General features: G+C 39.5%; 1 protein-coding gene across 1 annotated transcript in view; it reads left to right on the forward strand.

The window, feature by feature from the left end:
- The first annotated feature begins 2057 nt into the window (after positions 1 to 2057).
- Positions 2058 to 15028, forward strand: part of RRM2B (ribonucleotide reductase regulatory TP53 inducible subunit M2B) — a 37445-nt gene continuing 24474 nt past the window's right edge. Inside the window, exons 1-3 of the mRNA XM_082674855.1 lie at positions 2058 to 2155; positions 11227 to 11382; positions 14900 to 15016. Of these exons, the coding sequence (XP_082530981.1) occupies positions 2108 to 2155; positions 11227 to 11382; positions 14900 to 15016 (321 nt within the window). The 5' untranslated portion in view covers positions 2058 to 2107. The remainder of the gene's footprint in view (positions 2156 to 11226; positions 11383 to 14899; positions 15017 to 15028) is intronic.

Raw genomic sequence — 15028 nt, forward strand, 5'->3', positions numbered from 1 at the left:
TCCCCTCCCCACATCCTATCTTAAATAGGTTAGCTACTCCATCTCTTTCCCCTTAATGTATGTTTTCAATTAATTTAATAAAACATGTGATTCGAGTGACTCAATTGAGCCTTCCTGTTCCATGACCTCTAGGATGGCCTGATTACTAGTGTACTTGGAAGCTATCACTGTCATTTTCCACCCCAATAGGTGCTTTACAAGTAATATATTAGTAAATCCACACAACAATCTTATGAGGAAGGAATTGAGGAAACTGAGTCTCAGAGGCGAAGTAACTTGTCCAAAGTAGCACAGCTAATAAACAAGGGAGCTAGAATTCAGGCCCAGGATGATATGGCTCCAGGATCCACGTTCTTTTCCACTAGTCTCATTCACTTTTGCATCTTCAATACGAATATGATGCCTGACATATAGCATACTGTTCGATGACTTTAAATGGTAGAATCCTTGCTCTTAGTTTATTTGCCACATGGCCTACGATGAATTATCTAACTTAAGACTCAGTTTCCTCACAGTACTAATTTAACTATTATTTAAAGTTACTATTCGTAAAAGTTTTTACTCAGCACTTGGCCCCTAGCAGTTGCCTAAGTAAGAAAGGCTATCTCTCATCCCCCAGCTCTAGGACAGGTTTGAGAAGGAACTTTCATCGTTTTCAAAGCTTAATCTTCTACCCTGTTTTAACCACACTTCCCTCATCAGCTAATCACAGAACAGGTGCATGTTGTTCAAGGCACGACAAGGTTCCCTCAATATTCCAGCTTCAAAATACTTAAGGAAATCTCTCTTTCACCTCATTCCTAGTTTTTGGACCCAACTATTTTTTCTTTCTGTGGGCAGTTATCTTTAGATAGCTCCTCTGAGAGGCGGGGCCATCGGCAGCCCCCGAGTCTGTCCCCGCTCCACACTCTGACTTTCGGCCTTGAAAAGAGCGTTTCGCAGGGAGCCTGGAAGCCTACTGCCTTCGGGCTGGGTAACCTCAGGGGTTTATCCCAAGCCCGAGTTCCTGGTCCGTAAGCGGAGGGGCATCGCTGTCTACGGCACAGGGGCGTCGCGGGACCCCGCGGCTCGGTTCACAGGGCGGTACGGCGCCCGTCACTTGCTAAGCGCAAGTGTCACTACAAGCTTAGTTTGCTGAACCAGTATCCACAGAGCCTTCAAACCCCATCCCCGCCTTCCATCATTCGCCCCCCTCCTCACCCCGACGCCCCACCGACCCGTTCCCGCACACCTTCCGCCTACCTCTTCTCGGTCGCTTCAGGACAAAGCAGGGCAGCCTTCTCTCTTCACCAGTGGTGTAACGGTGCGGTCCTCTTTTCTCACCGAGAGCATGGCTTCTCCTCACTACCGCTCCACACGCGAAGAGCGCTCTCTCCTCTTTAGCTCCTCCTGTGTGTGGTCCGACCGCTACCTGGCGGTCTCTCAGGCCGAGTTAGCGCGACACACCGTATTCCTGAGGCAAGGCGAGAGCTAGCTGGAGAGTCTCGACCAAGAGAGATGACCTGGCAGGTCCGGGCACCTCCTGCACCGCGCGACTAGAGGACAGCCTCGCGGAAGGAGCCGAAAGCCGAACCCCTCAGGCCACAGACTGGGGGTCGTGCCGAGGGGGTGCCTCTGGGAGAGTTCCTCAGTGAGCGAGCAGGGGGCGGGGCCGGCGTGGGGGCGTGGGCTGCCGGAGGAGGCAGGGCCTGGAGGCGTGGGAGGCGGGGCCAGCAGACGCAGAGAGAATCACTCACTGGGCAGGCGGGAGATGGGGCCGGCGCAGCGGGGCGGGGCCCGGAGGCGGGAGAGGCGGGGCCGGCAGGCGCAAGGAGGGACCTTCATTAAACAGGCGGGAGGTGGGGCCGGCGCAGAGGAGTGGGGCGGGGCCTGCGGAGCAGGCGGGTCCCTGTGGCCGGGGAGGCGGGGCCAGGCCAGAGCTGGGACTGTCCCTCAATGGGCAGGCGAGAAAGTGAGGTCGACAGAGTGGAGCGGGGCGGGGCCGGCAGGAGTAGGAGGGGTCGGGGCCGACTCAGAGGACCCGCCGGCTACTTGGTTCTGTCCCAGGTGGAGGTGGCCTGAGGCACTTGGTTCCCTCTGCTCTCGTAGCTCTGGCGGAGTCTGCGCGATGGGAGACGCGGAAAGGCCGGAAGCGTCCAGGCCCCAGCAGGAGGAGGTAAACATTGCTGCTGCTTCCTCTCCCGCCCCCAGTCACGACTGGCCTCTAGATTGCGGGTTGCGGCGGGGACCTGCAAGGTGCAGGAGCGCTGTGAGAAATTTTATTCATTGCCTTCTGAAACCTGGTGTCGGCCCGGCTTCGAGTCGTCGCTGCAGACGGGTTTCGTCTTTTCGAGCGCCCGGGAGGCAGTCCCCGGGGAGGGGTGAGGAGCGAGCCGGGTTTCTGCTCCACTGCTCTGTTCCGGGGCTACCCAAAGGCAATGCTCTGAGACTTCAGACCGGGGCAAGGCGCTCCCCCCCTCCCATCCTTCCCTGTTCTGGAGCCCTAGCCGGGGAAATTGAGGCAAAGGCCGAGGACTGGTGGCTCTGCTAGAGAAATGCATGCCATCTCTGGGATCGGTAAAAGGACTTGGAAGGATGCCTGTGGAAATTGACACAGGTGGATGGGGTGGAGATGATAGGTAGAATGGCGTCGGGAAATCCTCATTAACAATGAAATGATCAGGTTAGGAGGCCAGTTTTCTCAGACCCGGCTAAACTAGCTGTGAATCTTTGGGTATCACTATCTTCGTTTATATGGTGGAAATGATACTTCCTTCACAGAGAATTAAGTAAAATGCTTTATGCAAAGTGCCACAGAAGTTGTGGGTGCTTAATAAAAACCTTAGTTAACGTGTTCACCTTCTCTGCTTCTATATTAGTAGAGGTATATAGCAACAGTAAATAAGCTGGGATTCATTAGATTGTAGGGTTGTAGGGTAGTTCAAATTGTTGCACTATAATTTTCATACCCTGTTATTCTGTAAATACTTCTAAACCTGTTGCTGTGTGTGGTATCTGATTATTTTAATAGAGTTTCAGTTCACAGAGACACTTGCTTGGCCCTACATTTCTTCAGAAAGTTGTAGATTCCAGATTTGGGATTTTATTTTATTTTGACTTTGTAAACATTTAGTAGCTAGTTAACAAATTGTAAATAGCCCTCAAACTTTTTCTTCCCCTCTTGAAACAAATATATTTAGTACCAATTTCCCCACTGTAATGGGACAACTCAGATATTTTTGTTTGTGCTAGTAGTACCAAGACTTATTGAGATTTAAGACCTGGAAGTTAATTTTTATTTATTATCCCTATCTTGATACAGACCCACAAAGACAGAGGCAGTACTTTAGATATAGAAATAATTTTAGTGAGCACCTCTTCCACAGTTTTTAACTCGAAATGCAAGGGTGCCTTAAGTACTTTTTTTCTCTAGATATATTGGTGCAGCATGGGCCACCTGCAGCAGAATCACCTGGAAAACATTGTAAAAAATGTAAATTACTGGGCCTATGCCCCAGATGTAGTGAATCAAAATCTCTTGGGATGGGTCTGGGACTCCATTTTTAACAAGCACTTCAGGTGATCCTGGTACACATATTTTAAGAACACTGCCTTGAAGAGTTTATACCTTGAAGGGGGTTTATGGCTCTCCTGAAGTTTGTAGACTTTGTATGTGCAGCTGTGAATCTCCTGATAAAGGGGGTTCAAAGTTTTTATAGTTTCTCAAAATTAACTATCATTAATCTAATTGATAGTCCCTATTTTCAAGGTAAGAAAGTTTAGGCCAGAAAAGATGAAATGATATGCCCAGGACCACACAAATCAGTAGCAGAGCTAGGTTTAAAACCAAGTTCTCATTCCTAGGCCAGTATTCCATCTGTTTTACTAGATTTGGTGGGAATAGGAAAATGAAAACACCTACAAATAGTGTATGGCTCTGACAGCATCCAAATATTCTACTTCACCTGAAGAATAGGAGAGAGGTGAAGGCAAGCAAATGAAAGTGGTGAAATTGGAGGTGGATGGGAGGGAGGGGCTGTGTAGAATGCCAGCCTAGATCAGAGCAGGGTGAGTGCTAGCTGGGGAATCTTGATCTGGATGGGTGCCCTAGCATGTCCTAGTAACTCTTGGGACCAGGTGACCAGAAACAGGAAGCACCATTCTGAAAAAGATGGTGGAATGTTGCCAAGGAATGACGATGAGAAGCTATTTCACATTCTCACTTAACTCTTATGCAGTTACAACAAATTTATTTGTCTACTTCCGGTCTTACCTGCTGTCCAATCCTATTTACCACTGCCAAATTAATCCATCATTAAACCTGTGCCTCCGTGTCACTCCACTCAAATAAATACTCCCAAAAGGGTCTCAGTTCCCACCAAAACCTGCCCAGCTCCTCAGACTGGCAAAGTCCTGTTCAAGCAGCTTTTTCACGCTAACTGCCACATCTTAATTCAGGCTGTCATTTCTACCTCTGAAATCGACACTATAGTTGCTACCAAAATCTATGTTTTTTCTTTTCTAATTTAACCTACACAGGGATGTCCAATTTATCTTTCTCATGGCATCCCAATCCATGTTAATTCCTACCCAGAAACTCTCCATGACTCTCCATAGGAATGATTTTTTTTTTTTGGCCGTGCCGCGGGGCTTGTGGGATCTTAATTCCCCAACCAGGGATCGAACCCGAGCCCTCAGCAGTGAAAGTCTTAACCACTGACCACCAGGGAATTCCCAGGAATGATTTTAAACTGTGCTCCACAATGAATGCCTGTGAGGAGAGTTGAAGTCTCAGCCTCCCAGCCCCCCAGATATTTGAAAATCTTTGGCCCAGAAAACTCCAAACATCTTAGCCCAATTGAAATCCACAGTGTAGATCCTTTCTGTCTCATCTGTTGATCCTTGCTTTAGCCAAGTCAGGTCACTTCTACCTTTGCTTTACAACCATTTCAGCCAGTTTTAATCCCAGCTGGCTCTTCTTCCATCTGCCCTTTTTCTGTGAAGAGAGTCTGCATTCTCAGCTGTGCTGCTGCTGCTCTATATGTTCTCCCTGAATAATCACATCCATCCTCTTGGCGACTACTCATAGATCTCCACTGAATTAGGAAGGAGGGAGGTAGTGCCTCTGCCTACTACCATAGTGTTATATTTTCAGCTGCCTTCTGGATATCTTGAAACTTGAGCCCATTATCTTTTTTATTGACCAAAGTGATTTTTTTTTTTTTCGGTACGCGGGCCTCTCACTGTTGTGGCCGCTCCCGTTGCGGAGCACAGGCTCCGGACGCGCAGGCCCAGCGGCCATGGCTCACGGGCCCAGCCGCTCCGCGGCATGTGGGATCTTCCCGGCGGGGCACGAACCCGTTTCCCCTGCATCGGCAGCGGACACGGCGCCACCAGGGAAGCCCGACCAAAGTGATTTTTAAAAAGCTTTTGTGTTTGTAACTTGTTATGGCTTGGGTTGGTGGGGGGAGTTAATTCAAATTAAGCTTTTGTTAAACATCTAATGTGAGAAGTAAGAGTTTTTGTCTGATTCAGTTATTCTCCAGGTGCTGAGCACTTTGAGTCTCTTATTTCTCATTTTGATCATCCAGTTGTTGGAGCTGGAAACCTCAAGGGCATCTTCAACTCTTCCTTATCCTGTTGTCCAGAATCCAAATTTTAGCAGGAATTATTAAATCTACTTTTGAATATCCCTTAAATCAGTCTTTTGTGTTTCTGGAGCTGATATCCTCGTTCAGGCAAGAGATGGATAGTGCAATAATCTTTTCATTGTTATCTCCACCTCCAATTTCTCTTCTAATCTAGCCACATTTCTCCAAAAGTGATTATAAAACAAATCTGATTCTGTTCCTTACCTGATTAAAAACTTTCAATTGCTCCCAGTAGACTGCATGCTAAGGCCAGATGCCAAAGTGTTATATATCAAAGCAGACCACTTTGACCTGCTCCAACATTTTCAAAAAAATCAACATCTAAATATCCATTTAAAATGCAAAAAGTAGGCGCATCCCCCTTAACCTCAGATAAAGCTTGGAGATGGAGTACGTATTTTAACAGCTGAAAGTTAAAAAATGTTTCGTTTGCTTCTTTTTGTCAAAATGATGACACTGAGTAAAAAAGAAATTGTCAAAATAGTTGTATCAAATGGCGACAGGAAAATAGCTATGGCAAAATTCATATATATTTACATTCAATGCCCTTGCATGGTTTAAAACCTGGGCCAATTTTCCAAACAAAATCATAAGTACAACACTAATTGATAAAATTGACTTTTGTCTATTTTATTAGTATAATTTTTTAAGTTAATATATATAACTTATATATATTATTATATATAATAAGTTAATTAAGTTAATATATATAACTTATATAATAATATAAGTTAATAATATAACTTATAAGTTATAATAATATTATATATTATTATATAATTAATTACATAATCAAATATATTAATAATTAATATATAATTATATATTGTATATAATTAATTATATTAATTGTTAATTAATTAATATATATAATTAATATAATTATATATAATATGATAATATTATATTATTGTTATATATTATATATTAATATGTATAAGTTATATATAACATATATTATATATAATAAGTATAAATAATAAGTATAAAATAATAAGTATAAATAATAAGTATAAAATAAGTATAAAATAATAATATAACATATATATTATTATATATAATAAGTTAATTAAGTTAATATATATAACATATATATTATATATAATATATTATATATATTATTTTATCATTACTTATAAAATCAATGGAATAGTAAGTCTGTTTTGATGAACCCATCACTTTAAATTGGTGTATAGATGATAGTTGAAGATTTATATCAAACTTAGTAAAGAATTACCTCGCGTATTTTTCAGAAGTTCTCTTAATTCACTACTGGCCAATTCTGTGGATTTATCAACCCTGTAAAATATGTGGATACCCGTAGCATTCAAAATGCATATGGCTAGTATGCTGCTGTCTGATGCACTCACATACTTCTGTTGCCACCAGGATCAGCTGTCTTTATTTCCAGTGCTGTTTATACCAGTAGTACTTGTTTTGTAATGACTAATTAATTTATTCATTTTTGAATTATTTATTTATTTATTTATTTTATTTTTGGCTGCGTCTGATCTTAGTTGCGGAACACGGGATCTTTTGTTTTGGTGCGTGGGCTCTTTGTTGTGGCATGCAGGCTTCTCTCTAGTTGCAGTGCTTGGGCTCTGTAGTTTGCTGGATGCGGGCTCAGTAGTTGTGGTGCGTGGGCTTAGTTGCCCCATAGCATGTGGGATCTTACTTCCCCGACCAGGTATCTAACCAGTGTCCCTTGCAGTGGAAGGTGGATTCTTAACCACTGGACCACCAGGGAAGTCCTGTAGTGACTGTAATTTAATTAAATATGTGGAAACTAGTAATATGTGAGTATGAAAAGAAAGTTTTTTCTATGAAAACTTAAACTGAGAGCTTTGGAAAATTCAATAAACATGAATTATTAACAAATTCTGTAGAATTAGATGTAAGCAAACAAGTATAAAAAGATTGGGGAGAATCATAAAAGAGATAAGGATTTTGCACTGAGATTGCGCTACCCTAAGTGTGTTAAAACTAGAAAGTATAGGTGTTGCGTTGTGCTGTCGTAATGTCAGAAAGTCTTGGGACTCCAATCAGTGTGACAACGACAACGTTTTGGCCTTATAGCAGAAGATTAGCAAATAAATGTAAATGTTTTAAGTGAAATCAAATAGTTTAAGGCATATATACTTTTCTTGTGATTCCTTAATTTAACCAGTTTTCAACTAACAGTTCTTAACTTCGAACAAGAGAGCTACTATTATGTTATTGTTACTATTAGCATTATTGTTTTTTTCCTTTTTGGTTGGTTTTGAAAAAAAAATCTTGGGTCACGCCTGAAAAATAGAGACAAATGTTTACAGGGTTTTTGTTGTTGTTGTTTTTAACTGCCTGTCTTTAATCTCGTGTTATTCTTCAGTTAAGCAGAGATAGCTAGAGAAACTTTCATCTGAGTTCATCCAAAAAAAAAAAAAAAGGACAACCTGGAAACACAAGTCCATGCATTAGTGGCTACCTTTCTGTATGGTATAAAACATTTCTGTCAGTTACTGTTATTACTGTTTTAAATTATTAAAAACATTTATTATTTTTAATTGAAGTATAGTTAATTTACAATGTGTTAGTTTACAGTGTACAACAAAGTGATTCAGTTATACATGTATATGTATTCTTTTTCAGATTCTTTTCCATTATAGGTTATTACAAGAGATTGAGTATAGTTCCCTATGCTATACAGTAGGTCCTTGTAAAAACACATTTTAGAGTGAAATTTTAAATCTAATGTTTGTGACACTAGAGGAACCACATAGTTCTTAAGAGCACACTTGGAAAAGTCATTGTGAAGTGTTTTCTGCCTTTCTGGTTTATCTTCTTCTGTCGTCCTCCACATACCATAAAGTCCAGATATAGAAAGTTACTTCCAATTCTTAAAAATGTCATATGCCATCATGCCTTTTTTCATATTGTTTTTTCTTCTAAAATATGGGTTCTTAGCCCACATCCACAGAGAATACCCTGCAGAGCCTAGAACTTTGGGATGTGTGGTTCTCCTGACATTGTTTTAAAATGTGTGTGGATTTTTCTTAGCTTCAGGAAAATAAGCAATATGTCATCTCTAACCCAGTTCAAAAATCTATGTTCGTGAAAGCCCCTCTCTTTACGTGGCAGTATCTCCTAATTCAGCTTCTTTTCTTAACAACCCTCCTAATTACAAGTGATGATGATCAGATTAAATGACTTGCCTAAAGACATGAATAATACTTTGTGCTTATTGTAAGTGAACACAATTTTGTACTTTAATGAACAGTGTAGAGTGAAATATGGTCATTTGGTTCACATTCTGCCGTAGAGGCGGCAATTTCCAAAGTGTTGATTTTCAATCTTATCTTTACTGTCTTATCATTCACCTGTGAAATACATCCTCATCAACAGCACACTTCAATGATCTCATTATACATAGTGATTTTAACCTGGTAAAGGAGAAGGCGAATGCATTTTGAGAAAGTTTTACTCTGAGATTTCTGAAGCTTGCACCAGTTAAAAATCACTGCTTTAAGCCTTATCGGTTTGGCTGGTAAGAACCAAAGGATCACTTTGGTTCTTTCAACTTTATTTATAATGAAATCATTTTTATTTTTCTTGCTTTTTCCTAAAATCAAATTTGGTGATTTCCTCCTCCTGTCATTTCACTGGTTACATCAGTACCATTTGTTAAATTAATTTTGCTTAGTAGGAGATATTTCAGTTGGCCCTTGAATAACCTGGGGGTTAGGGGCACTGACCCTTGGTGCAGTTGAAAATCCACATATAACTTTTCAGTTGGCACTCTGTATCCATGGTTCTGCACCCACTGATTGTCAACCAACTGTGGATGGAATAGTATTGTAGTTTTTATTGGAAAATATTCACATGTAAGTGGACCTGTGCAATTCAAACCTGTGTTGTTCAAGGGTTAATTGTAGTGTTTACTCTTTTTAACTTTAGTTATCTCACTGTTTTGAATTCTGGTTTTTAGATGTAGGCTGGCCCTACTAGCTGCCATCCATACATATGTATGGATGTAGTTTAAGGCAAGGCTTTGAGTTCAGACCTATCTCAGTTCTAATCTTATTTCTGCCACTTACCACTTGTGGAATCCTGGGTATGTTATTTATGTACTTCAAGACCTAGTTGTCTCATCTGTAAAATGGGAATACTGTTACTATTTGACTGACTTGTACAGATTAAGCAGAATAAGGTATATAAAGCATCTGTGTGGTGACAGTTCAAAAGCAGCCTCAACACCGGACCCAGAGGACATGGTCTTATGTGTATCTCCTGTTCTAGAGCCTGGAACTGCAGTGTCAGGATCTTACGGCTTTTTTGAGATTGCAGAGCCCTCAATGGCAACACAAACAAACAAAAAACTTGACCACTTCCGTTTCAAAAATTTGCTTAAATATTTGTGGAATGAATATTGAGTAAGTGCCAGGTACTATGCTAGGCTCTAGGGATTCCACAAGTGTAAAGTTGGTTTTTGCTGTTAAGAAGCACGGTCTAGAAGAGACTGTAGAGAAGTAACAGGGAATTAAATTGCAGTGAGCTATGTGCTATGTTAGGCACCTAATCCAGGCCTTTGGTGTAGTGGGGGGAGGAGGAGATGTGAGGGCACTCAGAGGAGGCTTGCTTTGAGTGGTTATTAGGTTATTTCACTAATGTATTGTGGTCTTATGTTAAATTTTTAAAAATCTAAAGGTATCCGGTAATCTGAGCACAAGGTAAAGAGAAATTAACAGCCCATTCACTTACTTAGCTAATGTTTATTGATGTTACACTTGACACAGTACTCTGGGAACACCACAATATATAAAAACTGGTCTCTGCTCTCTTGCTGATTATTAAAAAAAAATACACACACACACACACACACACACACACACACATATATGGCACTGTCCCGTTTTAGAGTGCCATCCTCTTTCCAAGCAGTATGTATTTAGGTGTGTGTTTCTTACTTTATCCCATAGAGCTTTGAGACAGCCCCAGTGAGACCATATTGCAGTAAAGGAATGTTAACATGTAAATAGCAAAAACCAATTGGTACATGGGAAGGGTCAGACAAACAAAGGCTACTAAGTTTTTGGTAAGGAGTTTTCAGGTAAGTATTATAATTTCAGTTAATATTAGAAAAGAAAACATTAAAATTTAAAAAGTAGCTCATAACAGTAGCCTATTCATGCCAGCATTCTGTCTCTGTGAGAGGCACTGAAGGGGCATTTTGTCCACAACTTTAGAAATTTGTCCACTGTGACGTTTATGGGTCTAATTTTATACTTATCCTCAAAGTAACAATAATGGCAATAATATTTTGAGAGATTACTATGCACCAGGCTCTGTTTAAAACACTTTTAATCATCACAATTAACCTCTAAGGTAGGTATTATTTTACTGATGAGGAAACCAAGGCTCAGAGAAGTTAAGGAACTTCCTATAGCCACACAACTAAGCAAACACCATTAACCAGCTACCACATAACAGTAAGGATTCAAGCTGGGGACACTGGCTCCCAAAATGATGCTGTCTCCCGAAGTTCCCCAGATGTGTGTTTAGATGTGAATAAAGAGGAAATCTCTCCATAAAATGGGTACTTGTACTTTATTTTTCACAGAAGTTATCTTCAGATACCAACGAAAATGAAGCAAAGTCAAATGAAGAGCCACTCCTAAGAAAAAGTTCTCGCCGATTTGTCATCTTTCCAATCCAGTACCCTGACATTTGGAAAATGTATAAACAGGCACAGGCCTCCTTCTGGACAGCAGAAGAGGTAAGTAGCAGCACCGTCATCAGCAAACATGTTCTCTAGTGCAGTGTTCACATTTTCTGTTGCAGGACATTAAAAATGTTTAACTTACATTATAAGGTACATTGAATAAGATCAGTTGTATAAGATAATGTTTGAAATACAAATACTATTTGTACTAAATAGTACTAAGTACTAAATAGTACTAAATACTATTAGTACTAAATAGTACTAAATACAGGGTTCTGCAATGTTTTGTGTTTAGATTACTGTCTATAAACATGTTTTCTGCTGCAAAAATGTCATCTCAGTCTGCCAGAATTTTACCTCCAATATATTTCAGAACATTTTCCATTTTTAAACAGAGTTTTGGTTTGCTGTGACCAAATAAGACTAGTCTTTACTTACGGTTAGTGGAATAAATAAAATTGCAGCCATAGCTAAAGCATGAAATAGTGAAAGCCTTAGAGACCCTCCTTTCAGATGAGAGGCTTATCTGATGGTGCAGAAGGAGCTGTCACATGGGGAGTTTGCCTGGGCAGGGCACTCGCTTCTGAGGTGCTGGCCTGAATTCACAGTGCTCCTCCCAGCCTGGCCCTGCCCTCAGCCACATCAAACCTGGCACAGCTGTGCCAACAGACAGGACAGCTGTGGAATGTTTTCCTGTAGTGTGGCAATTTCCGCCTAGGAAATGAGTTGAACACAGCAAATCAGAAGATCCTCGCTGGTTTGGTAAAAGGGCAGTTGGTCATGCAAGCGGTTGCTCCATAGTCTGCAAATAATCATTGTCTTCATTTTGAATACGATGGATGATACCTGTATAGCACTCTGTTCTCTGTGTGTGCATGTTTATCTATATAGATAGATATATCTACTTGTTTAGATATATTTGGATCTGTCTGTTTATTTATCTGTTTTTTGAGAAATTGACTCTTTACATATGCTGTTGAGAATGCAGACTCTGGAACCAGGCTGCCTAGGTACAAATCCTGGCTCTACCTCGTACTAGCTGTGCCACTGGCAAAGTTGTTCTGTGAAACCTCTCTGTGTATCCTCATCAGTAAATTGGGCTAATAGTACCTAGTTCTGGCTGTTAGGATTAATTAGATGTGTAGAATGTTACTTGGCATTTAGCAAGCACTAAATAAATGTAAGCTATTATTTTACACAGAAGGGGGGAGATTTATACTAGAAATCAGAAGGCGCCAATTTTTGAAGCTTCTGTTACATTGATTTTACCCACCTACCCATCTTTGTTATTTTATATTTGTTAACGTTATTAACATCTTTGTTATATTGTAGTTGGCATGTAGAGCAAAAAACCAACCCAAACCCAAACTCAGCATTTTCAAATTGGGCCATAGTGCTAGGCACACCTGACTGTCTCTAACTGTGGTTTTTAGAAAGTTTTTTGTGAGATGTGGTTAAGAGAACAAACAGAGTACATAGGTGGCTTTTTCATTCATCATGTTAAAAAAGTACTTGTGATACCTGGGTTTTTTTAATTCATCAAAAAATTTCTTACATCTTTTAGGAAATGTAATATGTGTAGTACTATGACTTAAAAAACACTAATTTTTAAAAATTAAAATATAAATTTAGTACATGTTTTATAGACAGCTGATAGAAAGATTCAAATACATAATTAATTGGGAAGTCAAACACATTTTTAGTTCCACATATTATTCATTTAAACAAATTATGTAAGTTACAGTTTAATCAACTCTAGATTTCATTGTTTTATCAGTGATTTAGCTTTATTCCTAAATATGCCTGATCATCGAAGCCTTGATTCAGAAGATAAAGTTCTGGTGTTTGGGTTTTTTTTTCAAAGCTACCCAGGCAGTTCTGTTAACCAGTAGTTTGTAATCAATCTTTAGATTGTAAAATTGAGAATTTATTCAAATGAGATAAAGCTGGGCGAAAAGTTTTACCTTTTAGGAATGGAAAATGACTAATGTAGATAAGTTTAATATTTAAGAGAGAGCATATTGTAATATTAAAATTTAGTATCAGGAGTATAATACACAAAAACCAGGAAGATGTCAGTTAAACCCAAGTGAACTCTTAATAGAATAGGACATGATTTTTAGCTTACATATTTTAAAAGATGTATACAAATATTTCCTCTCTGCTCCATTGTATCCCCAACATTTAGCACAGTGTCTGGCATGTAGTTGGTGCTCAGTAAACATTTAAAAAATAAAGTAATGAGAAAAAGGACTTTGGAAAAGAACACAAATGATTGAAAGGATGAAACTTTAGTCTTTTTTTGGAATGGTGAAAGAGATTAGGGCTTTGTTAGAATAAATAAAAGAAGGACAAAAGACAATTACATATTTCAAATGTTTATGAGGTTATTATGAAACATACTTAAGAGATCTTCCTGAGACAAAATGATATCTACAAGGTACATTTAAAGACTATTTTACAATTGTAAATTTCACCAAACTCTAGAGTACATTTCTATTAATTCCAAGGACTAGTTCTAATAAACATTTTCCAAAATATTTCTATTTCCAGAGGAAGCCATATCTATAAATTGTTTTAAAAACCAGATTGTTACGTGCCTGACATTACTTCTGGGTATAAAAGTAGATTAGTCAGCAGTAAGGTAGCAGCTACAATTGCTTAACAAGTGCCTAGTTATCTGTCTAACACAATGGTAAATATATATAATATGTTAAAGAAATGGCTGCTGAAAGGCATTAGTTTATTCACCTCAGTTCCTTCTTGACTGTTTCTACTCTCTCCCCATTTTGCCCCTTCCTTAATTGCTTCCAGATTTTGGCTTTCCCCCAAGCTTTATTGATATAGTTGACATATAACATTGTGTAGGTATAAAGTGTACAACGTATTGCTTTGATACACTATGTATGGCAAAATGATTACCACCATAGTATAAGCTAACACCTGTATCCCATCACATAGTTACCATTTCTTTTTTGTGGTGAGAATAGGTTAATTTTAATATTTTGAAAGGACATCCTGGCCAGCTTCTCAATTAGCTAGAAGATAGATGTCTTCATAATGTTTTAATTTTGTTCTGTTCCTTTGTAATTTTCTTAGTTTGAGCTGCTATAATAATATCATAGAGTAGATAGCTTGCAAACAACAGAAATTTATTTCTCACAGTTTTGGAGGCTGGTGATTCTAAGATCAAGGTGCCTGCAGATTTGATATCTGGTGAAGGCTTGCTTCCTGTTTCATAGACAGCTGTCTTCTTGCTATGTCCTCACATGGCAGAAGGGGCAAAGGAGCTCTCTGAGGTCTCTTTATATGGGCACTAATGCCATTCATGAGGGTGACCTAATCACTTCCTAAAGGCTCCACCTCCAAATATCATCACATTGAGGATTAGGTTTCAATATGGACTTTGCGGGGACACAAATACTCAGTCTATAGCAAGAATGATGAAATTTTTTTCTTTTTCACATTTTACTGCCAATGAGATGTCCCACCTTAACTTTGAAATGGAAGTCAGTTTTCCATACTTTGAGAAGAATTTAAGTTAAAACTTTCGAAAATCTTTTTATTTCAGGTTGATTTATCAAAGGATCTCCCTCACTGGAACAAGCTTAAATCAGAAGAGAAGTATTTTATCTCTCACATCTTAGCCTTTTTTGCAGCCAGTGACGGAATTGTGAATGAAAATTTGGTAAGATTTTTG

This window comes from Grampus griseus (assembly GCF_964374135.1).
Source record: "Grampus griseus genome assembly, chromosome: 17".
NCBI lineage: Eukaryota > Metazoa > Chordata > Mammalia > Artiodactyla > Delphinidae > Grampus > Grampus griseus.